This window comes from Nannospalax galili, unplaced genomic scaffold (assembly GCF_000622305.1).
Source record: "Nannospalax galili isolate Female #2095 unplaced genomic scaffold, S.galili_v1.0 scaffold113, whole genome shotgun sequence".
Lineage (NCBI taxonomy): Eukaryota > Metazoa > Chordata > Mammalia > Rodentia > Spalacidae > Nannospalax > Nannospalax galili.
This window is the reverse complement of record NW_008335444.1, coordinates 5,288,589-5,312,744: the sequence shown is the minus strand read 5'-3', so window position 1 is coordinate 5,312,744 and position 24,156 is coordinate 5,288,589. Positions and strand designations below refer to the sequence as shown.

Here is a 24,156-nt window from a genome sequence, read left to right as displayed (position 1 = left end):
ATACACATAAAATAAAATAGATAATTAAAACACACACATACACAACATTGGGAGCTGGAGAGCTAGCTCAGCAGTTAAGAGCACCAGCTGCTCTTACAGTGGTTTATGGGGTGCTGGAAATCAAATCCAGGTTCTCATGCATACTAGGCAAGAATTCTACCAATTAAGCCCCAGTCCTAGAAAGCCCAGATTCTTGTTCTCCATCTTCAAACAGGCCTGAGAAGGACCATACCAGACCTCTGACTCCTTGCACATTACTAAGAACTAAGAGCCTTGGCCACTTCCCCATGGAGGGGTCTAATGCATTTAAGAGACTGCTGCTCTGACTGATCTAGGCAATCTTCATGTTCCCCAAGAACCCTCCCCCCAGGTCCAGTGCCCAGCATTGGAACCTGTAGTCTGACCTGGATCCTGGCAGGCAGGAGCTTATGAGGCCATTGGTAATTGCGTCCCATTATGTACAATTCACTTCCAAGATGTCTGGAACAGATAGCCTCATTTCCACACCTTTTTCTGGTTTCCTAGCTTTTCCCTTCTCCAAATCCCCCTTGATGCCTTTTCTCTTATTCTCTTCTATATAAAGGAGAGGAAATAAGAGAGGGAAGGAACGTGAAAACTTGGCAAGTGTGGCCAAAGCCACTTTTGGTTCCTTCCTTCCAAGTCACACTGTGACTCTAGCATCTGGCAAAGAGCCTAGAGAGACTGAGGGAGGCCCCTGGGGTCTCTGGCAGGTAGACGGGGGGCAGCGGGGAGGATGGATGGTAGGAGATGGAAGTAGAAAACCAGATAAATCCTACAGCATTCAGGGTGTCAAATAATGGACAAATTCAACTTTAGGTCCAGGACTCAGCACCACAGGATGCTAGAGGTTAAAAAAAAAAAGCTGAAGTCTGAAGAAAGTGGAAAAGTGGAGGATTGGAGAACAGGAGACTTCAGGAAAAGGCCAAGAGCTTACCAGTTGCAGGTCAGCTGGCTTAGCAAGACCCAGGCTCCAGTTCCCCATCCCAGCCCCAGCTCCCATCCCTGCCCCAGGGTGGAGGGTGGAGGGTGGAGAAAGAGAACACAACCATGGGCTTGACCAAAGGTCTTTATTCCTTGACTGCCTTTTCACAGCATAAGGCCCAGTAGAGGCTGCTGTCCCAGGGAAGCCAGGTCTGGGTGGACTTGCTGGGGTCACCACTGCCTGGCAAGGCACAGGCTTCTCCCCAACTCAGTGCAGCCCATTAAGCAGTGCACTGTTCAGACAGTTGTAGAAGTAGATATACTGCTCCTGGAGGTAGACATGGACAAGTTGCCTCACCTGCCTGCCCCAACCTGACTAACCCCTACTCCATCTGGGCAGGGTATGATAGTCCACAGCACCAGATGGTGGAGACCTGAATGGTGCCACCTAAAGGCTATCTATAGCTGGTGCAGAACCTGCCTACTTTGATCCCTTCCACAATGAACTCCTCCCTGTTTGCCTCTCACCAGTGTTGGGGTCATGAGGCCACAGGCCTGTGACTGCTTCAGGGCCACATTGAAGACATCCACGGTGCACTCAGTTCCAGCCTGCTGTAGCAGCTGCTCCATGGCGAGGAAGGTGCCCAACTGGTTTGTACTCTTGCTGCAACTGATGAAGAGTTAGATGGGTGTGTGCAGGGGCTGGAAGGGGGCTCCCAAAGATATGGGTAAAACAAACTTGAGTCCAGGGACTAAGAAAAAACACAGGATACTTGGCCAACTAATGAGGTTTGATCCCTTTCAAATCCCTGGGGATGGGTCGAGGTACAGAGCAGACAGGGGAGACCATCCTTTTGCCCCCAAACCCAAGCAGAACAGAGAGGTATTATTGACAGCACCTGGAGTGGCTGAGCAGGGTGCCCGGCTTCTTGCTCTTGCCCTGGGAACAGCACTGACCCACAGCATCCAGAAAGGGCAGCAAGGTCGTTGCTGGAAGCTCAAACCCAGACTCCCAGCAGGGAAACTGCAGGTATTGAACCTGTCTCTCCATCCCACTCTCCCCCTGAAGCAAGGACAAAATCAGCATTGGTGCTAGGGAGAGTGGCAGAGAGTGGCAGAGTGAAGCCAAAACAGGACTCTCCCTCATCAGAGCCTCCCTGCACCCCCCAGGTCCTATGATTCTAATACCTACATGTATAACTCTGAAGAGGGTACAGGGCCAGCCGGCTGTCTTGTTCTCAGCCACTTTGTGCACTGTCACCACGTCTGTGACAATGGGATGCATCTCCATTGGCCAGAAGTCCTGTGGCTGGGACCAAATCAGGCCTCTCAGTCTACTTCTTAAGTCTCTGGCCATGCCCTGACCTGACCATAACACTCCTATCCCTGTCCCATGCCAGAAGCCACTTATCTTGTCCCTCCACTCCCCTCACCTTTTCCTTGACATCAGGTAGGCCCAGAGAGACCAGCACATGGGCCCCATGCTTCCACACCAGTTCCCAAAACTCCTTTGGCCCTGCACTGCCTGTCAGCACCACGTGGTCACGACCAGAAGGCCCACCCTGTAGAGCACAGCTTGTTGGCTCCCAGGGATTAGGATGTCCCCTGCCCATTCCACAGTACTAGTAGCCCTCAGAGCTCCAGTCACAGGCTGGGAAGTACAAACAGTAAGAGAGGGCAAGCAACAGGTTACACGACAAGCATCATCTCACAGGGAAGAGCCAGGCTTCCAGCATGTTGTCAGCAGGGCCCTCCTCCACCAGAGTACACTGTGGCTGAGAATGATCACCTGTGGGAAGATAGTGAGGATGAGAGTGAGGCTGCCAGAGGCCTCCAGTACCACCTACCACTGCATCCAGTGAGACTCACCGAAGACAGTGCTGTTCTGTTTGTAGCCAGGAGGGGGCATCAAAGAGCCAGCCTCATCCTTGATGGCCTGTTTCAGGAGCTGAGGAGATGGAAATCCTGGAGCTCAGCAAGGAAAACTGTACTCGCTTGTAACCCACGCCTTGTCCCAAAGTGTACCTTGTACTCCTTCAAGAAGCCAGCATTAGCATTGGCTGCCCTCTTGGCACAAGCCTGTGCAAAATTCAGCACTGAGATGGGGCCGGAGCTGAAAGAGGGAAGAGATGGTACTCAGTTGCCTAGTTCCTGATTCCAGGCTCCTCTGTTCTGCCCATACACAGGAGAGAGAAGAGTATTTGGAAGCCACAGGACACCAGCACCCACCCTGCCAGGACTTACTCTGAGGTGTCAGACGGTCCTTCCAGAATCTTGTTCAGCAGGCAGCTGTGCAGAAAGATGTACTGGCTCTGTAGGGAGAAAGCATTGGCCTGTTAAGTGGAACTGGTCCAGGAGGGAGATGGTCCCAGCCCCAACCTGCCAGGCAGGGATGTGGCAGGTGGGGCTAGAGAGCCCATGGGGAATCTTCCATAGCTGTCTCACAGTGTCAGGGTGGCAGGGGTCAGCCCTCCTCCCCTTTCACAGAAAGGAAAGTGGAAATTCAGGTAAGATGGTAGCCCAGGTGAATCCCTCACCCCAGGGTCTTCTGCATGGCCCCAAGAGCTTCTTTGTCTGATCCCTTGAGGCAATCTACCCCCTCCCACTCTTTTGGGTCCAAGCTACACAGTGTGTCTTCCTCACCGGTGTCTGGATCATGAGGGGCCGGTGCAGCCGGAGTGTGTACACAGCATTGAACACATCAACCACCTGTTCCTCCTCTATCTGCTGCAGCAGTCGTAAAAGAGCCACAAAGGTGCCTGTCCGGCCCACACCCGCACTGTGGGGATAGCCCCCTGGTGAGCTCAGTGTGGGGGGCTCCTCAAAGTCCAGAGCCCTCCCCCAACTCAAGTCCAGGCAGAGACCTCCATCCCCTCTGCCCACCTGTTCTCACCTGCAGTGCACCAGGATGGGCCCCTTACCCTGGGTAGCCCTCACCTGCTCCTGTACCAGTTCCACAAAGGTAAGAAGGGAGCTGGGTGTTTCTGGGACACTGTGGTCTGGCCAGGTAGTGAACTGCAGCTGCTTCACCTGCCGCTGCTTTTGCTGGGTACCCTGAGAACAGTGAGCGGAAGGATGCTTGCCTTCCTAACTTCAGGGTCCCTTGCTCAGCCCCGAAACCTCCCTTACCAACTCCCTGAGAGCAGAGGTAAAGCCTCCCCACCTCAGACTGAGGGTGTCTGGAGGATGTCAGCTATGTAGTCTCTGTCTCTGCCCTGCCTGGTGCTGCCCAGTCTGCCCTGGATCTTCCTCCAGTCTCCTGGTTTATCTCTGCCTCTGGAGGATGGCCAGGCAGAATGGCCATTCTAGCCTCTTGCTTTCCTGCCCCAGGAGGTCACAGCTTGGGATGACAACTGGCCTTGGTGTGTTCTTGGCTCAGCCCTAGCCTTCAACGTCTCCCTAGCCATTCCCCACTTGCTTCCCCGGTCCGTGGCCAAGAGCTTGTGAACTGTATCAGAAAGCAGAACATGGGGATCCCAGAGAAGAGAATCTCAGGTCTAATGCCCTCCCACCAGCCCTGTCCCCTGGACACACACATGCTTCAGTTGGAATTCCCTTTTGGTCCACTCATCTTCAGGCTTCTCTGCCAGAAGGTTGATTGTGATATGACCGTAGGTGACAGGAGTGGAGTCTCCTGGCCAGTAATTTTCACACAGGACCTGGGGATTGAGGGTTGGAGAGCAGAGGGATGGCTCGGCATCAAGCCTCGTCACTGCTGCCTCTACTCCTAGCCCCAACCATCTCTATCTTTTTTGTTGTTGTTGTTCCTGTCGCTCTGATGAAATTCTGGTTTTTGCCTCTATCCAGTTCAAAGGTCACCTCTTCCAGAAGCTTCCCTCCCCTAGCTAGGTTCCAGTGCCCTCACCCTGGATCCCTCACAACATCCTTAAGATTCTGTTAGCTTTGGCTCCCTTGAGAAACTGGATGGCCCTGACGTAGGAGCAGCCTGATTTTCCCTTACTACTTTCAAAAGGAAGACATATTCAGCAGCCTCCCTCTATACCCCAGGCAACACTGCACACACACAGAACAGAGGAGGCAGCACTGGGTTTATGGAAGGAAAGCCTCCTTTGCTCCTGTTTTGCTTTAGAGCAAGAGGCCTGAGGGATCTGAACGGAGAAGAGACTCATTAAATTGGTCCTGCCCCTTGCCTCCCCATCCTCTGTGATCCTGGGAATCCCCACCAATGTCGAGGCCCCCTTTCAGTCTGCATCAAAGAGGGCCATTTTGCAAAGATGTATGCCGCCTGGTGGCCATTCCAGGAAGCTGCAGGACACTTACCCGCCCGTTCTCCATGCCCATAGTCAGCATGATGATGACATGAACTTGCTGCTCCCACACCAACCGCCAGAAGTCCTCCAGTGTCTTCTTAAGAGGCCCCTGGGTAGCAATGAACTCCTGCGGGTGGCTGTAGCCCTAAAGTGTTGGGGTATAGGGCAGGAGCATGTTACCAGGCAGTGTCTTGGCCACCTGGTCTCCACCAAGCAGTGCATATGACCATGTGTGACCTACAGGAACAAGGATGCTGTGTGCATGCTTACACGTGAACAAACACATGGACTCATGTGTACAGCAAGAGGTAAAACCCAGAGGGTGACTTCAGGGCCAATGCCACCACCCATGCCCCAAGCACGAGTGGAAATAACAAGATCCTGACATGCCAGAAATAATCAACCCAGCCACCCTCCTCACCCTCCTCACCTCAACCCCAGAGTGATTTTTTTTTTTTTTCTGCTTGAAATGGTGTTTTTCTATGATGTGACCCAGGGTGGCCTCAAACTTTCAATCTTCCTGCCCCAGACTCCCATGTGCTGGAATTACAGGTATGTGTCCCCATGCCCAGCTCCAGACTGACCTTCCTAAAACCAAACTCTCTTTTTTCCATACTCTCAAAGCTTTCTTGGCTCCCATTGTCTACCCCAGTGTTCCCATTCACTACTCCCAAAGCCTTCAGCACAGCAATCAAGGTCCTCTCTCATCCAGTCCCAGTATACCCTTCCCAAACTACCTCATACCACCTCACACTACACTCTGCATTCCACTGGCAGCATGCACACACGCGTGCACACACACACATACACACAAAGGCACACACATGCATACACACACAGACACACCATGGGCTCCTTTGTAGGTATATATATATATATATATGGCTAGCCCAGTTGTGCTTCCTGGGGCCCAGTATAGAGCCTAGCACCACCATAGAACTCCCCAAATATTTGCCAGATGACCCTAAAGAAGCTCAAACTGGTGATCTCCCCAGACAACTGCAACAGCCAGGGCAGGAGAGTATCCTGCCAACCAGCCCATGTCCCCACTAGGCACACCCCACCTCCATAGCCCTGCAGGTGATCCTTACTGGGATGAAGTTGGCATTGATGTAATCGGAATGGGGCTCTCCCACCAGCTGGGCCAGCCTGACCCTAGAGTGGTCATCTGCAGAGGGTAAATGCTGTGTATTTGGGGTCAGCACATGCAGCCCTTCCTCAGGGCCAAGTTCTGGCCCTCTCTGCCCATGCCCACCTCCTGTTCCCAGCACTCGCTTACAAGGTAGCACATGCGGGTACCGGTTCTTAGTAATGTTGGCAGGGTGTTCAGCCTCCAGCCTGGGCTGCTCCCTGCCCACCTCCTTCAGCTCCTGCAGAAGTCAAGGCAGGTCCTAGTTGCTGAGGCAAACTCATCTCACCCCACAGCAGGCGAGGGGCAAGGGTGGTGAGGGTTTGAGGCAGGCCCAATCCATCCCAGATACCCTGGTCCTCTCTCTTTGGAGTGCAGAGTGGCACAGGTCTTACCTCAAACTCCTGAAAGAAAGCCTGGTGTGCATGTGCACTCTTGGCCTCATAACTCTGCCGGAAGCTGTGGATGGGGATGGGCCGGTGAGTCCGCCTGGCAAAAGAAAGAGGGAATAGTCCCCAGCTTTGAGTGTGCAGAGTCCTGCCCTTCCCTTCTCTGGGGGACAGGTGCAGATCTGACTGTCCATGCTGGCCGCAGGTGAGGAAAGCACTGGACATGCAGACCCTCAGCTGTCCCATTCTCTGTGTGGAACAGTGTGCATTTCAGCAAATTCCACAAGGGTCCAGCAGGATCACAAACACAGTGTGGAAAGACAGCGAGGGGAGCAGAGAGAAAGGCAGGAGGCCAGAACTTTACATGAATGCACAGGTTGGTTTTTGGATGCAGCCAATTGTCTTTCTTTAAGGTATTAGGAATCAAACCCAGGGCCCACACATGCTAGGCAAGCAATCTCTCCTGACTACAGCCCAGCCTACTTAGAGTTGATTCAACAGGAAGTCAATGTGAGGAAAAGAGCTCTGACCTGATCCCATCCGTGTGGTTTCCTCCAGGTTTCACTTCATCTTTTAGAGTATATTTTTAATTTGTATCACTTTGCCTTTTATAATATATTTTTCAATAAAATACTATTTTTATTCTTTTTTAAATCCATGTGGTTTGTTGGGGAGGGGAGCTTTCTGGTAAGGACTTGAGTAGAGGAGTGTGATGTTTAGTTTTACAAACTATAACAACTGGGTTGTGGTGCCTGGATATATTGTCAAACATTATTCTGGATGTTGCTGTGAAGATAATTGGGGATAAAATTAACTTTTAAATTGGCTGACATACTCTGGTTTCTCTTCGGATTATATTAATATTTCACCGTGTGTGTGTATGTATGTATGTATGTATGTATGTGTGAGCACACACATGCATGTAGTCTCATGAGACTGATATCAGGCATCTTTCTCCATTACTCTCCACCTTATTGAGTCAGGGTCTCCTCTCAGATGAACCCAGGGCTCACGATTTTGGTTATTCTAACTAGCCAGCTTGCTCCGTGGATCCCGTTTCCCGTTCAGAACACTTGGCATTGATATAGGATCTGGGGATCTGAAATCCAGTTTTCTTCCAATGCAGAGCTTTGCCCACCAAGCCATCTCCCCAACCTTCTTTTGCCTTTTGAAAGTAAAAGCAATACAAGTAAAGATGATGCTCCCTAATACAAGTGGGCCTTGTCCAATCAGTTAAAGGCCTTAACTGAACAAAGACTGACCTGCTCCCTATAAGGGGAATTCTGGCTGAAGTTCATACCCTTCCCTGGGCCTCTGGCCCGCTATCTCATCAGATTTTGGACTCATCAAAGAGCCCCCTCACCTTCTAGAGCCCTTGTCTGGAACAGTCCTAGAGAGTCTTGCTGAGCCACCCGAGCCCTGTACAGTAGGGCTATGCTGCTGCCATGCCTTTGGAAAACACGGATTAATGCACTTACCGCAGGATGAAAGGCATCGGCTCATGGGAAAAGCCATCCTTCTCTGCCCTGTGATAGTAGAGAAGGAAGTGGCAGGCGAGCCAGGTCAGGGCTGGTCACCCAGGGCTTCCCAGCCCTACTTGCCTCCCCCTCACCTTGGTCCCTTCAGGCGCCACCAGCACAGCAAGCCCAGCACTGCACACACAATGAGGATGCAGCCTGCCACAGTGCCCACCATAACTGGCAGGGGCACTACCACTGTGGAGACACTGACATGGGGTTCTGTGGAAGGCAAAGGAAGATGGAACATGGCAGCTCTGTCCTGATCCTGCAGGCCATACAAGCTTCTCCTGGACTTGTTCTCTCTGGGTAGAGAATGCAGTAGCAGTCCCCCATTCCTCCCAGAAGTCCCAAATGCCAACCTGAAGCCAGAGATGGTTGCCTAGGGTTACTGAAAACAGACAGACAGCTCTGCCTCCAGCACCTGGTCAAATTCCATGGACTCTGCTCCTCTCTCTGATACCCTCAATAGGAAAGGGGTGAAGGCCCCCTTCCTGTACCTTCTAGAACTGTACCATGCTCTGGGGTAAACAGAAGCCACATAGGTCTCCTGATACCTGCAGTGTGGCTGCATCAACGTAAGATCTGAGCAGTGTGAGCACACAGGAGAGGTCAAAGACTCAGAAAAAAAAGGATAGGGAAAGGTCTCAGAAGTTTTGGGGGGGTTTGTTGTGTTTCTTGTTTGTTTTTCTTCTTTTTTTATTTTTTTTTATATTTTGGACAGGGTGTCACGTATCCCAGGATATCCTCCAACTCAACATTCGAGGATGACCTAGAACTTTTGATTCTTCTGCCTCCATCTTTCAAGTACTGGGATTACAAGTGTGGCCTAGTGTGCCCATTTTATAGGGTGCTAGGGATCCAACCCAGGGAATACATGCTAGGCAACCGTTCTACCCCAGTCTCTTGGTGACTTTTTAATATATATTTTGTAAAGATAACATTTTAAGATACTTTGGCCTAAAATAGTTGATAAAAGTTAGTGTTACCTCTTTCTTTTTATTGTGTTTCATTTTGTTTTGTTTTGAGACAAAGTCTTACTATGTAGCCTTGGTTGACCTGGGACTATATAGACCACGGTAAGCTCCAACTCGCAGAGATCTGTCTGCTTCTGCCTCTCCAGTGCTGAGATTAAAGGTGTGCACCACCATGCCTAGCCACCTCTTTCGTTTTAGCTTCCAACATAGCTACTAGGAAATTCTAAGTTATGTATGTGATTTAGTTACATTGGAGCCTTGCCTTCAGTTCCTACAGAACAGAGTTGTTCTTGAACACTGGTAGCCTGGGAGTAGCCAGCAGCAGAGGGAGGTACAGGATGGTGCTAGGAGCTGTGCACAGTCGTGACCCCCTTAGTGCCTCTGCCTTTCCCACACCTACTCCAAACCCCCATGCCTTTTCTGAAGCCCAGCACACATCATTGAGGCTCTGCTCCCCAACTTTGCTAGACAGCACTTGACTCCCAGGAGCCTGAGCTCAGTCCCTCCCACTTCTACTACAGATGTGCCTCCAAAGCAGGGTACCAGCACTCCTCCCCTCTCCAGGGTCCAGCTGGAGCCTAGCCAGGTACCTGGCCTACCTGAGAAAGCTGAGAACGAGATGATGGTCTCAGGAAGGCTGATCCTGGTAAAAGCTGTGACACTGAACCTGTACAGGAGCAGGACTTTATGTAGAGGAGGGGAAAGTGACCGAGGCTAAACTCTTCCCAGGAAATAGGTCCATAACTTTATGGACCCTATGGACCAGCACTTGCATTCTATTTGTGATCCATCTCTATCCATTGTTGAAGGAATGTGCAATGACCCAAAGTGGAACTTCCAGTGCCCCCTTCCCTGCTGCCTCAGCCCTCACCTATACTGGGAGCCCGGCTTGAGGGGCCCATTGCATATCTCCTGGGTATGGCCACAGTCCTCTGTACCCATGGGCACTGTACAGAATCTTGGCACAGCCCAGGGTCCTGGATGGAAGGGGTTGGGAAACAGCACAGCCAGATAGGAGTCATGTCCTCCATAGTAGTGGTCATGCCATGTGTGGTTAATGACTTCCTGGGAAGGCTGAGCCACTGGGGAGGAATGGGAAGAGGCAGAGCCAAGTCAACAGTAAAGAGGCTACCCCATTTCTCTAGTATGTACCCCCACTCACAGTCCAATACTAGCCTTATCCTCAATAACAGCTAGGGCTCTTCCCTGCTGCAGATTAGCCCTGGCCTTGGCTTTTTATCCAGTCTCCCTCTTTAGACCTTCCTCACCTGTCCTGTGCCAGCCACAGTCAGCTTCTTCCCACCCTTCCCAAGCCCAGGACTCACGTGACATGTTGGTGGTAGCAATGATGCCATACCACTGGATCTGCCCATCATCCTTGCCAAACATGCCCCGTGTGATTATCACATTCATCCCTGTCTCCAGCTCCAGCTGGGGGGCCTCAACTAGCTCTGGGGGGTGCCAGACTAGGGATAGAGAAGAGGAAACTGAGGTAGGCCCTAACCCAGTGCTAACAATCAGCTTTCCAGGACAGGGACCATGCCTTCCTGAGCTCAGCACTTCTCATGGTACCTGGCAACAAATGGCTAATGGACACAAATTAAATAAGAACTGGAAGATTACTGGGCTAAGGTACCAGGCATGAGGCTCAAACGTATAGTTTCAAAATAGCAAGATCAGGACCAAAGGATAGGGCTGGGTTTGAGGGCAGGGATTGCCTCAGAGAGCCAGGCCCAACAGAGGCACAAGGCTGGGGGACCGTGGTAAAGGGAGGCTGGCCAAGCAGAAGCAGTATAAAGTGCCTACCATTGGCAGAAGTAGTGCACACCACGGTGACTGCCCGGCTCCACAGGCTATTTCTGCCCAGTGCAGTGAGGCTAAGGCGGTAGGAAGTGGTGGGCATCAGGTTGTGCAACAGGAGTGCAGTCTCCGAGATGTTGGCCTGGAACACAAAGAGAGAATTCCCTCCTACCACCAGCTGCTCTGCCACCACCAGACATATGCTCACATCCCCAGCAGGCATCGTCCAGTTCAGGGTCAGGTGGGTGGCCTCAGGCTGGCACAACACATCTTCCACAGGGCCAGGCTCTAAGGGAACAAAAGACTCGCATTACGTGGGTGTCAGTGTTCCCCAAAAGGATGCTGTTGAGCCAGGGACTCAATACCAGATTGGGCACACAGGGCCAGTATTTATGCCCATAGAAGGGACATCAACCTCATGGAGCAACAAATTTTCTTTTGGGCATCAATGCCCATCTGGAAAGGCATAGAAGGCATAAACCAGGGTAGGGATAAGCAGGACATCTGCCTGAGTGGAGCAGATGGCTCGGCATGGAAGGGCCAGCCTCTCAGGCATATCACCCCCCCCCACTTAATACAGTAAAACTTACCCACAGACAGCACCACAGGGTGAGTAGAAGTCTTAAGTGGCCCTGCCTGGCACTGCACAGACAGCAAGAGGGTGCATCCTGGTGTGAGGTCCTTCAGCACAAGGTGGTCTTGCCCTAGCATCAGGGGTTGCTCCCATGAGAGGTGCTCAGCATCTGAGAGTTGGGCATGGCATGTCCCCTGCCCCAATGGGCCACTAGGCCAAGCCAGGTTGACCATGGCACTACCTGCCTGCATTGACACAAGCAACTCATTGGGCGTGAGTGGAGCTGTGGAAAGAAGACAGCAGGTGTGGTGGTTTGATGAAAATGTCCCCCATAAGCTCCAAATATTTGGACATTTTGTCCCCAGATTGTGGTACTGTTTTGGGAGGTTTTAGAAGGTGTGGCTATCCTGAAGGAAGCATGTCACTGGGGGTGGCCTTAGAGAGTTCTTAAGCCTTGCCAGATCTCCAGTTGCTCTCTTGCTTCCTGTGCCTGCATGATGATGTGAGACCTTAGCTTCTGCTGCTCCTGCTCCAGCCACCTCCAGCCACCATGCCTCCCTGTCATGATGGACTGTAATACCCCTGGAACCGTAAGCTCAAAGAAACTCTTCCTTTTATAAATTGCTTTGGTCAGTGTTTCTATCACAGCAACAGAAAAGTGACTAATACAGCAGGTAAGCCAGGTTCCTGGCTTTGGTCCTGAGAACCCCTCACCCAGTGCTGGGGCTGGCTGATTTCATTCAAGGTCTTCAATGTGGAAGTGAGAAATGGTGCTAAAGTAGAGTTAATATGTCATGAAGGGAGGGAACCCAGGAGTCTCTCCCCAACACCTTCCATACCCTACTTACACGTCCAAGCAGAGACATTGGCTGCTGCAGTGTGAAGGGGCCCAGCCCATGAGATGACCTCCACCTCATACTTAGTGCCAGGAGTCAGAGCCGAAAAGCTTGCACTGTCCACCCTGGGTCCAGTAGTGCTGGTGGCTTTCCAGACACCCGCCTGGTATAGGGTCACTTGATAGCTGTTCTGATCCCCAGAAGCATGAGCCCAGGATACTTGAAGCTGGGTGGGGCCTTCACTGATCACATTTACCAGGGTTGGGGGAAAGGGGGCTACAGGGAGAGCAAGTTGAGGGTGGTACAAACAGAAATGGAGAAAATAAATATCTGCCCCCCGAAGGTTACCCCTATTCTCTGCATCCTTGGCCTCAGAGTTTAAGAGGTCAAGGTAGTTCAGGACAGGAGGTAAGCCTCTGACTGGACTCTAAAGTAGGCTTACCAGTTTCCTCAAGAAACAAGAAGTTTATTACTCACTCTGTCCCCACCACCTTCCTCCAGGAGTCAGAGCTAAACTGAGCATCCCAGGAGTGACTGGGGTCCCCACAGCCAAGGAGTTTGAAAACTCGTATGTGGGTTGACAGGTGATTGTCTGGGGACCAGGCAGTGCTCCTCCACCCTCAAAACCTGGAATCTATAATCACATAATCTTGGCCCAGTCACACAGTAAGACCCCTTCTTACAACGAGGAACACTGAAGCAGGGACGTTCAAGGCTTGCTCTCAGAACCAAACCACAACTACATGTCACAGGAGTCTGAGGCCTCACAGTCCTTGGGGAGAATCTAAAGGACAGTGATGGTGGCCCTGTGGGAAGAGGGAGGCTAAAATGGAAGGCACAGATGGGTGGAGAGTCCCCTCACTGGAAAAGGTTGTTCTGGGGATAAGAGGCCCCACTACTCATTGCCAACCCCAAGAGCTCTATAAGCTGAACAAACCCAAGAACTTGTGTCGGTGTGAAAGGGGCCTTCCAAACCTGGCTCTGCAGGCCCTGGAGGCTCACGGAGAGGAGAGAGCCTCCCATCTTTTCCGCATCTCTGTATTTCTGTGACTTCCCTGCTACTCAGGTCTGGGGTTGGCTGTGGCAGGGAGCCTGATTCCATTCACACTGCATAGACAAATCCCAGCTTCCCACATAAGGGTAAGGAGCCTAGAACAGGCTCCCTTCTCTGTGTGTGCCTCAGTTCCCTTGCCTGTGAATTGAGGTGACCACAGTGTCAACCTCCTAAGCTTATTATGAGGAGTACATAAGAGAACGCAGTACATAAGGACAATATGCAGGGTGCCCTGTGGGCACTATGAGTGTTGCTATTAACAACTCATAGCTCAGGTAAAGCTAGAGGTGAGCTTCTGGCCGACACCCCCACAGCTACTCACCTCAGTACTGCCAGCCAGGAATAGCATCAAGAATGGTACATCCATGGCCACTGTACAAGTACACAACCCTCTAGGTTCTAGAATGCCTATAAGAGTCCCTGCAAGGGAACTGTGAGGAGTTTCCTGGTACCTAGGGCTCAGGAGACTGCCCTCACAGACAGCCCGGCTGCCTGCCTACAGGCTCAGAGTCCTTCAAAGTCCAAAGGGTCAAGGAGAAGAGATTATGTGGAGGACACTCACATGTCCAGCCTGTGGCATTGGTGCTGCTGCTTGTCTCAGACCCCCACAGGGTAGTCAGCTGTACCTGGAACTCAGAGCCTGCAGCCAGCTGGGCCCAGGAGAAGTTCTGGGCTTCCCGAGCCAGGGTTTCATCAGTTTCTAGTGCCAGGGGCCTCAGCCTATAAAGCCGCAGCTGGAACCCATCTCTGCCGCCTGGGGGGTGACTCCAGAAAGCCCTCAGTGCTGCAGGTTGGGTGGCAAAGCCCAGGCTCAGGTTGGTGGGAGGAGCAGGGCCTTTGAGAACAGGAAGACAGATTTTAATAGTGTGAACTCTTCTTCTTCCCCAAACAAGTTCCAAAGCCTCCCATGTAAAGTTCCAGATTCCAGGAGGTTCTAAGTCCACTGTTCTTGCCTTCCCCAAAAAAACTTCTTGCAGAGATGGGGTCTAACCCTCCTGCTTCCTGCCTGCCTCCTACCCTGAAATATTATCAGTTCCCTACACATAGAGCCTGACTCACTTTGCTTACTTTCACAGCAGGCAGTTCGGTGCCTGCTTTCTCCTATCCCTCAGAGTCTCACTCTCCAAACCATCCACTGACACTCAGTTCTACAAGGTCTCTGTGTCTGTCTGCATGTCTCTAGTCTGTGGGCCTTCATGCAGACTTCACCTAGGCCTTCCATCCATTCTGCCTAGACCCATAGGATTCTCATTCAGCTCACTCCCCACCTCTGGGAACCCTATTCTAACTCCCTAAGCAGGTGTCCCTTCAATGAGTCTGAAAATATCAAATCAAACCACATAAAACTGATATTCATCCATTTTACTCTACAAGAAAACAGTTTCATGTGACTCAAATTAATACATCATGCATAGTCCTACTTATGCATTTATGTTTATTATAATATGATGTATAAAATCACATACATCATATAAACCATCTGTCAGTTTTCCTTTCCAGACCTATTCAGAATCTTTAGCCTCAGCACCCGACCCCATACTTAGAAAATGGGAGGCATTAAACAGATATTTGTGGGAAAGATGAATAGAGGGAGGAATGCATGGGTGGATGGATGGATGGATGGATGGACAGACGGATGAGGGGGCACATGGACAGGTGGGTATGGCTAGCCAACCACATGGTTGGTTTAGGAAAGGCTACCTTTTGAATCACGATGCTCTGAGTCAAGAACACACAGAAGAGAAGAGAGCAGAGGAAACCAGGCCACACGCTCAGCATTGAATCAGCCTCCCAAAGACAGGGCAGGAACTTACGGGTGCAGGTGTGGATCTTCTGCAGGTTAGAGCTTAGGTTCCCTGACCAGGCCCATGCTGACACAGTGTAGCAGGATCCAGGTGCCAGACCCTTCAGAGTCAGGCTGGAATCATCAGGGCCCAAGTCAACAAGGCTTCCAGGTGACCTCTGGATGCCATTCTGGTGCCAGGTGACCCTGTAGCCTTCCCGCTGCCCCGGTGCTTGTGCCCAGCCAATGGTCAAGTCAGATGGGCTGCTCCTGCTGATGACCTCCAGTGACTGTGGTGCCAGGGGATCTGAAGAGGGGGTGATTTGGCAAGGGGTCATGTCACTGGCCCTGCGATACCCTCTGCCCGGTTCTCCTGAGCCTCTCCTTTACTCTGACTTTCCTCCCCAAAACAGGATGTTCCAGGCCCAGGCCCAGATGTTGGCACTCACTTGTGTGGCCTGTGAGGCTCTGAGTGATGTCTCCCATGGATGAGACAATGTCCACCTGGTAGTGGGCCCCACGCACCAGGCCACAGAAGGTAACGTGGGTGGCACCAGAAGGCAGAGAGATGTTTCCTAGGAGGTCTGGGGCACCATCAGCATAAAGCAATGCCCGCCTCCCAGGCTGCTTAGTAGCTTCCACTCCATCCAGCCACAGTCTAGCACCAGGGCCCTGCCTAAGCTGGGCAGCAGACCCTGAAGAAAAGGTAGGCCCCAGGGAGTAAGGCCCCCGTTGCCTCTGGCTACAGATAGATGCCCTATTCAGGACTCCAGCCTGACCCCCTACCCCAGCCAGACTCACCATCCAGCCAGGCACTGGCCTCTGTCCAGGCATCATAGGGCCCAGCCTGAACCTTCAGCTCCACAGTATAGTGTCCAACAGGCAGGGGCCCTGGGAACATGGTGTTGCACTCCTCAGGGCCCAAAGTAGTATTCTTCTCCACTGGCCCACTTAATCTCAGCACATAGCCATCCCGGGCTCCGGGCCCTGCCTTCCAGTTTGCCCAGAGCTCAGAAGGCATGGGAGCCAGCACCAGGTCAGATGGGGCAGAGGGATCTGAGGAGAAAGGGGTAAATATAATGGATAAGAAAACCCTACCCTCTGTGTACCAACAGCTTTCTACACATACAAGCCAACATCTTATCCAGTTATTAGCACCATTTGCCACATTCAAGATGAAAACCAAGTGGCCATGGACAACAGTAACAGAAATAAGAGCACATTAGGTGCTCACATGTGTGCCTGCCAGCACAGTCTGAAGGACTCTACAAAAAGAGTACTTCCAGAGGTTAAGAGCACTGGCTGCTCTTTCAGAGAACCCAGGTTTGATTCCCAGCACCCACATGGCAGTTAACTATCCATAATTCCAGTTCCAGGGGCTCTGATGCCCTCTCTGGCTTCTGTGGGCTTTGCATGAGTGCATTAACATACATACTGGAGGCAAAACACTCATACACATAAAATAAAAATAAATCAATCAAAAATAAAATTTTGAGTACCTCCCACTTAATCCTCAGAACTCTAATCATAAAGCTCAGAGAAGAGTAAACAATTTGCCCAGAGACTCACAGCCAATAGGTAACAGAAATAAAACTTAGAACTTGGGCATCCCACAACTGCTTCCTATAGGGAAAAAAATGGTACCATGGCAGCAGAAGCAATGTGGACTTTACAGGTGTCCAGCCAAGGTTCAGAGTCACATTTATCCACGGTGTAACCTTGAGTTCAGGCTCTCTCTGTGCCTTCTACAGTAGCATAAAGCAACAAGGCCTACATCAAACTGTATGGAGGATTCAATGAAACCATACCCAGAAAGTGCCAGGCTCAGAACCCACCTGAAGAGGGTTCAACTCTTAACTATTACTACCACTATTATCCTCTCAGACCCTTGCCTGCCACAGGCCAATCAGAAGGCATATCCTCAGAGGCGCCTTACTCCTTACTACTTAGCCAGAGACGAATGGACCAGCCTCTGCTGTGACCCCTAGGCACTTACAAGTCCATTCGGTAGCATTGGGCCCCACAATCTGGTGGGGCCCGGCAGCAGCACTAAGCATCAGTTCATAAGGTGTACCCGGTGACAAGTGGAGGAATGTGTGACTTGAGACCCCTCGTCTGACCACTGCAGTCAAGTTGGTGCCCCCTAGGAGGTCTGTGAGCACCAGGTTGAGCCAGGCGGCCCCCTCGGAGTTGTTCCAGGAGGCTTGCAGGTCACTGGTATTCAAGGCACGTAGCTGCAGGTGATCTGGAGGCATAGGGTCTGCAGGAAGCATGGACAGAGAAAAATCTCGCTTGAGGAAGGGCCCTGGGCTCAACCTCACTCCCACTTCCCCCAGACTGGCTGCCACCTGGAGCTGTCTGCCTTACCTGTCCACTGGTAGATGCAAGTCTTTGCCTGGAGATTTCCAGCCCAGGTGATAACCTCCAAAACATACTGACTGCCTGGCAAGAGGTTGACAAAATTGTACGACAGGTTGCCTGGGGACACAGAGATATTATATGCCAGTGTTTGGGATTCCAGATGGTAGAGGAGAAGTTGGTAGCTGTCTTGCTCCCCAGGGGCATCACTCCATGAGGCCTCCAGGCTGGCTGGGCTCCCGGAGCTGTGCAGTTGCAGTCCACGAACCACTGATGGCGCTGTGTCAAAGGCAGAAAGAAGCACCAAGGTCTGTGCCAAAGGCCTCGCCTTCCTTGGACTTGTCCCTTTTGGCTTCTCTGCCCCCTGCTGGCCCCCTAGAGCAGCTACCTCCTCCCCAACCCCCAATAAGTCCCCTCCCCATCAGCCTGAAAGCATCATACCAGTTTGGGCAATGAGGGTAACCGTGGCATTCCGCCTGCAGGGTCTTATAGCAGTCACTTCCAGCTGGTAGTGAGTCCCTGGCACCAGGCCATGGAACTCAAAACGGGACTCATTGGTGTGAGCCTGGAGCTGCTGCTGCCCTTCTGGGAAGCCCAGGGGGGTCAGACTTGTGAGGCGGAGGGCATGGCTAAACCCACCTGGTTCTGCATCTGCCCAACTCAGAAACAGGCTGGTAGGCCTCCCCTGGCTGCTGATGTTCACATTCAGGGGTTGACCTGGGGGACAGGGGGTGTGTGCAATCAGTTTCCTAGTATCCCTGCTGGCCTGAAGAAGGGAAGGCAAGACCAGGGGCCAGAGGGAGGCAGAGTCTAGTGGAGAAATTAGCCCTACACCACTCCCCCACTGCCCACCTCTAGAGGCCTCTCTGAAGACACCTACCTCCATCCTGCCAGTCTGGGCTCCCTTCCAGGGAGAGGCATGCATCTTCCTGTAGAAAGGAGAGGAGCAGGGCAAGCAGATGGGCAGGGGCCTCTGAGGCCCAGGCTTCTGGAAAAGCCAGTGGGGGAGGATTCAGACCAGAGAGACTATTCCCTGCCTGACTCACCCCTACATACCACTGAAGGGGCATTTCCTGGAGGCATGCCACTGTACGGGTGGCAGGCGGTAGCCGGCAGCTAAGCAGACTACAGCAAACTGTTCTCCTGGCCTCTATGCTGGCCTGGGTGGGAAGGGAGCAGCTTCCCTTCTCCCCTAATGCAGACCAACTGTGGAGCTCCACAAAGGTCTAGGAAAGCCTAGACATGCCTTGGAGAGCAGACCCACAACCCCACCTTCCTATACCCAACCCCATGCCCACCTTACCTCAGCCAAAAAGCCCTGGAGACATAGGAGGGCAGCAAATAGAATCAGGGACCTCATCCTGATGAAATCTGCAGAGAAAAAATTGGGAGGCAACAGAAGGTGGAGCCATACCCCTCACCCTCCCCTTGCCCTACAGACAAGGGTAGAGTTTCAAGCAGGCAGCAGGCATCAAGCAGCCTCTCAGCCCAGACTCTGACCCCACCCCAGCCTGACCTGGGCAAGGCAGCCAGAAGAGAGAGAGGAGACTTTGGCTCTGGTCCTGAAGTTGGAAGGGGACTTTAGCTCTCAGGTTGTCCACAGGCCCACCTCCTCCCTCTGCCTTACTGCTGGACTTCAGCAGTTAGCTCTCCAGGAAGAAAAATGCCTTGTACTCTTGGGGAAAACTGAGAGGCTTGATGGCCTTGCAAATGAACACAGAGAGGAGGTGGCTAACTCCTCCACATTCTGACTCTGAGAGAGGGCTGGGTGTCTATTGACTCTCTTCCAAGTGCCTTCCTGATAGACAGTGTTTAAGTTGGGGAGGGGGGTGAGGGGGAGGTCTGGTCACATGGGTTAGGTGAGCCAGCTAAGTGTGTGTCTCCCTTTGCCTAACTATGCTCTAGTAGTCAGAGGCACAGAAGCACAGCATCTGGATCTAGAGTAGGCCTTTGGAACTCAACTGTCATGTTCCTCACTGCCCAGTTAAGGAAGGTGAAATCCAGACAGTCCAGCCTGAGGGCCCACATGTGTGAGGAAAGAAGTTGGACTTGAACCTGGGGCTTCTGACTCCAAAGAACAGAGATGTCAAAGGGTACTACTTCCAGTCCCAGGTCCAGTCTTCTTTACTTGGAAGCTTCTGGGAGTAACTCACATCCCTAGGGATGTTGCTTGCCTCCCCCTACTTCTAGCTAGGTCAGCAGTACCCACCTGGCTCCCTCTTCCAACCCCACAAGCACTGCAAAGGCCCAGGAAGAAGACAGGAACTCAGGCTCTGCTGCTTACGCACCCAGAGCCAACTGCTCACCTGGTGTAGCTCACCCAGGTGCTCCCACAGCAAGTCAGCCTTGGGACAGGAAGGAGTAGAGTCAACCCTCTGGGCCTTGGGAAGGAAGCCTGGAACTTAGCACCCTCAGGAGGTGGGCGGGAGGGCTGTGCAGAAAACAGACAGGTACAAACTCCGAACACCAAGACAGCCTCTGAACAGGGACAGACTCCTCCTAGCCTGCTTCAGCAGGGAGCCCAAGCTGCACCAGAAACCAGCTTTGCCTGTCCCCTCCCTCTGCCCAGTGCCAGGGGCTGCCCCCCACCCCGGAGCTAACCCCCTGCCCTGCCCTGCCCAGCTCCAAACCTCAGAACTGCCCACCAGCCTGGATGGAGTCCTGGAAACTCAGCACTGCAGACTCATCATATTTTCCAGGCTCTGTGTGGTGTGTGTGTGTGTGTGTGTGTGTGTGTGTGTGTGTGTGTGTGTGTGTGTGCATATGCATACATGTAACTTCTAAAAGAGGCAGGGAGGGGAGCTAGCAACCAGGGAAACTCATGTGAAATGGGAGAAGTCTCAGGCCCTAGTCTGGCCAAAAGTAGGGGGAGATCTATGCTGGTCCTCCCCCATCTCACCTGGGCACATTTCACTCCATTTCTTCTAGCAGAGTCTCCATGAACGGCCACAAAGGACAGAGGTGGAGTGAAAGCATCTTAATTCAGAATCTGAGCAGAGGAGACACAGCAAAGAATGGGTATGGATGAAGAGAGGGTTCTTGGGTCCTTAAAAAAGAGAGGCCTGTGAGAACAGCACAAGCTCTGTAGCTAGTCCTGTGGAGCCAGCCTTGAGGAGGCAATTGGTCATAGAAGGCCCAGCTGCCACCTCCACACATATACCCTGTTGGGACAGCCTTGGGGATAGGAGAGGGACTCCAGAGAGAGTGAAAAAGGTTCTAAGAGACAAGAAGCAACCCCCACCCAAGGCCAAGCTTCTCCATTCAGCAAAAATGTACTCTCCATCAGCCACCCCCACAGACAAACCCACATCCTCTCCCTAGAGAACCCCTGGGGTCCTCCAAAGGTCTCAAGCTTACCAGTTCCTTACAGAGTGAGTTGGCCAGGAAGCAGAGGGAGGTAGGAGACAGGTTCAGGCATCCCAGTACCCAGTGTGATGAACTGGCTCTGGTCTCTCCCTGCAGCTGTCCCAGGCAGCTCTTCCGGCTCTTCCTCTGCGCTCCCTCAGCCTGAAACCAGGCCTTGGGCATCCCCCACGCTGGAGGAAGATAATTACTAGGCAGAAGAGGACAAGTCACCCACTCTTCCTCCCACAGCCTGGGGAAGGTCACCTGGGAATGGAGAAGGCTGAGCTTCTGCTGAGCAGGCTGAAGGAAGTCAGTGAAGGGCTAGAGGGGGCAGCTGAGTGTGGGGATTGACTGTATGTGCATATATGTTCACAGGGGCCACCAGGTGCTCATATACGTTTGGATGGACATATCTGCAGATTCAGGGACAATCAAGTGAGAAGGAGATAGAGGGCCCCTGGCGAGAAAGCCAAGTTGTGGGGCAGGTGTCCATTGCTCTGGCCCTGGGCCTGGGAGAAAGGAAGGTATCTACTTTGGCCTGAAGTCATCCTGTGAAGGCACTGAGTTTGGCAGGAGGCAGAGAACAGGACTCTTCCCTGGTACTCTTGGCCCTGGTTCCCTCATGTTGAGCTGGCTTGGGCTATTAGTCCTTTCTACCAATGCTGAGGGGTATGAGACAGTCCTCACCTGCAGGCATCCAAAAGGTAACAGGAAAAAAACTGGGTCAGGGTGGAGGTGACACCCAGGATGGCTGTCACAGAGGTACAGCCTGGGACATGCTATAGTTTCCCCTCAGCCTTCATGCTGGCTGACCCAGGCCTAATGCCATGACCTAACTTCTCTACTCCACTCACCCTGTCTCTTCAGTTGTCTCCCTTAGTGAGCTCTGTCTCCCCCACACTGCCAGGGACAAGCCTGGGCTTGCAGAGTCAAGAAAGAGTAAGTGCCAAGGCAGGTCCAGTATTTGAGGGGGACTGGAGCACTCAGAAACAGCCACCTAGCATCTTAGGGTTTCTCTAGAGAGAGAGTAGGGAGGACAGCTCAAGATGGGTCCAGAAAGGTAGAATGTATTAGACCCAGGAGTCCTACCCACTCCCCACCTCGACTCCCACTCATATCCAAGAGTCCTGTTAATGTTACAGGCCTTTGCCTCTGGGGGCTGATGGCTATCTGGCATGGAGCTGCAGGGAACAAGGACTTCTGGAAATTGGAGGAAATCTAGGGACAAGGAGTTGTAGTTCATAGCCCACAGAGCTCGTAATGATTAGAGGGAGACCACACTAAAGGAGAGGCAGAGAGAGAGTGAGAATGAGAGTGAGAGGGGGAGAGGAAGAGGGGGAGGGGGAGGGAGAGAGAGAAGATCGACCTCAAATGGGGCTCAGTTGGGTAAGACAAGTGTCCTGGCCCTGCAACAGCCCCTTTCCAGCTTGGGCTAGGGTCTAAGGACACCACTCTCCACCTTCTCTAGAGTGAGGGACTCTGCCCACTCTGGACTGCTGGGAGTGACTCCTTCCATAGTCTCCCCACTGCTAGGGTAAAACTTTCCCAAAAGATGAAGGCTGGCTGAAGAAAGGAAGGGGAAAGGGATGGCCTGAGATGTTCAGCTGCATATGGGGCTCCCTGACTCACACCCCTAGTCAGTTTCTCCTACTTCTCATGCCTGTGGTTCCAAGCACTTGGCTATAGGCAAAGCACTTCACAGGCCTCACTCCACTTCCAGACAAGGAGTTGGGTTTTTTCCCTATTATCTTCCCGAGAGGAAGAAAGCTGCTGGGGAGACTAAGATTTAGGAAACTCAGTAACTTGCCCAAGGTCACACAGCCCCTAAGCATCAGTTTGCTCATTAGACAGGCCCTTCTGGCTTCGAACTATGACATTACACTCTGAAGTGGAAGGTACTAGAACCTAAATCCCACCCAGGAAGACAAGTCAGTAACGTGAGTGATGGGAGTTTGTGAGACGGTTCCTGTACCCCCCAGGTGTGGGAAGGCTCTGCAGAAGAAGGGGAGTCACCTCCAGGAACTTCCCAGCAGCCTGGATAAGGCCAAGCCTACTCCAGAGACAGCAGGGAGGGGTGAATGTAGGGCAAGGACACATGTCTTGGCACATCTGAGGCTTGTGGTGGAGGCTCTGGCCATAGACTTCTCTGGATACACAGGCATTCCTGAGCAGAATGGGAAAGGGAGTTGGCAAGAAGCCACCCAAGAGAAATGGGAGAGAGAACCTCCAGGCTTGCTTCATGCTTAGCATCACCCTTATGCCACTACCTACCTTCCCCATCTCCTAGCTCCCACCTTCCTTGCTCTCTGCCCAAGAACTCAGCCTCCAACTTCTTGAACGCCACTGGGCCCCCACCTGTAAAGGGCAAGAGGTGTGTTCATAGCCAACAGGCTCAAATTGTGAAAACCATGGGGCACTGAGCAGGCCTATGGGGGAGGGCTTTGCCTACTTCCTTCTCCCCACCCCTGTGGTATCCTCACTTCCTGTTCTTGATCACAATCAACAGCTAGCCCAGAGCTGATGGCCCTCTTTCCACTCCACTCAGGCCCCTTCCTCTAGTGTAGGGTCTCCACTGCCTGGCAGTGAGAACACACACCGCTTTAGAACCATCACAGCAGAAGCCAGTCTCGAACCACTGCCCACAAGTATGCAGGAATTCCCAGGCTCCTGCATCTTCCACTTCATCTTGGCTTCACCAGAGCCAACCAATTCCCAGCTCTAGTGGGCTTCCTCCTCAGGAAAGTCCATCTACTTCCCAGAGAACGGGCTATAGAGAAGAGAGGGCCAGAATCAGCCTGCCAAGAAGCTCAGGAGACCCTGCCCCTGACCTGCTCCCAATGAGAGGGGCAGGTGCCTGAAGCCTCCAGACCCCAAAGGGTCATCCTTGGTCTTCACCTTCTCCTCATGGGCCAGAAGAAGGCAGGCCCCTCTCCCCCACCTTCTCTTGGGTTGCCACCCCCTGCCTATTGCACTGCATTTCTTTTTTAGCGTTACCATTTGACAGTTGAATCAGAGAAGTGGGAGGAAGACAGAGGATACAGTTTGCATGTACTGGGGGCCGGGAAGGGTGTTGAGATGTTACAGGGTGAAGGAGCTGTGCAGAAAGCATAAATCACAAACCAGCTGGGCTATGGCCAGCAAGGGGCCTCTCAAAGCCAGGCAAGGCTGGAGGGCCAAGGAA

At 52.4% G+C, this 24,156-nt stretch overlaps 1 protein-coding gene across 1 annotated transcript; it reads right to left on the bottom strand.

The window, feature by feature from the left end:
• Positions 1-1,089: 1,089 nt before the first annotated feature.
• Positions 1,090-19,223, bottom strand: LOC103731833 (receptor-type tyrosine-protein phosphatase V-like). The gene is made up of 34 exons (XM_029562172.1): positions 19,147-19,223; positions 18,934-19,001; positions 18,511-18,559; positions 18,072-18,347; positions 17,640-17,909; positions 17,269-17,532; positions 16,074-16,328; positions 15,722-15,967; positions 15,304-15,579; positions 14,052-14,324; positions 12,448-12,711; positions 11,616-11,882; positions 11,032-11,313; positions 10,551-10,691; positions 10,097-10,307; positions 9,825-9,892; positions 8,344-8,470; positions 8,210-8,257; positions 6,738-6,831; positions 6,493-6,583; positions 6,305-6,381; positions 5,224-5,358; positions 4,479-4,601; positions 3,836-3,996; positions 3,586-3,721; positions 3,187-3,254; positions 2,968-3,055; positions 2,812-2,890; positions 2,655-2,731; positions 2,376-2,504; positions 2,135-2,251; positions 1,842-2,005; positions 1,471-1,612; positions 1,090-1,270 (listed from the first exon to the last, which is right to left on the bottom strand). The coding sequence occupies exons 2-34, from the start codon at positions 18,988-18,990 to the stop codon at positions 1,211-1,213; spliced, it is 5,115 nt and encodes a 1,704-aa protein (XP_029418032.1). The 5' UTR covers positions 18,991-19,001; positions 19,147-19,223; the 3' UTR covers positions 1,090-1,210.
• Positions 19,224-24,156: the final 4,933 nt, after the last annotated feature.

What these genes read in the sequence shown, in the direction of transcription:
- LOC103731833 (XM_029562172.1), bottom strand. Translation starts at nt 18,990, where the DNA reads ATGAGGTCCCTGATTCTATTTGCTGCCCTCCTATGTCTCCAGGGCTTT. An exon ending in TGGAAGCCTGGCTCTTCCCT is followed by an intron (nt 2,505 to 2,654) that starts GTGAGATGATGC and finishes TGTGCTCTACAG; the next exon opens with GGTGGGCCTTCTGGTCGTGA. An exon ending in ACCCTGCTCAGCCACTCCAG is followed by an intron (nt 1,613 to 1,841) that starts GTGCTGTCAATA and finishes ACTCTTCATCAG; the next exon opens with TTGCAGCAAGAGTACAAACC.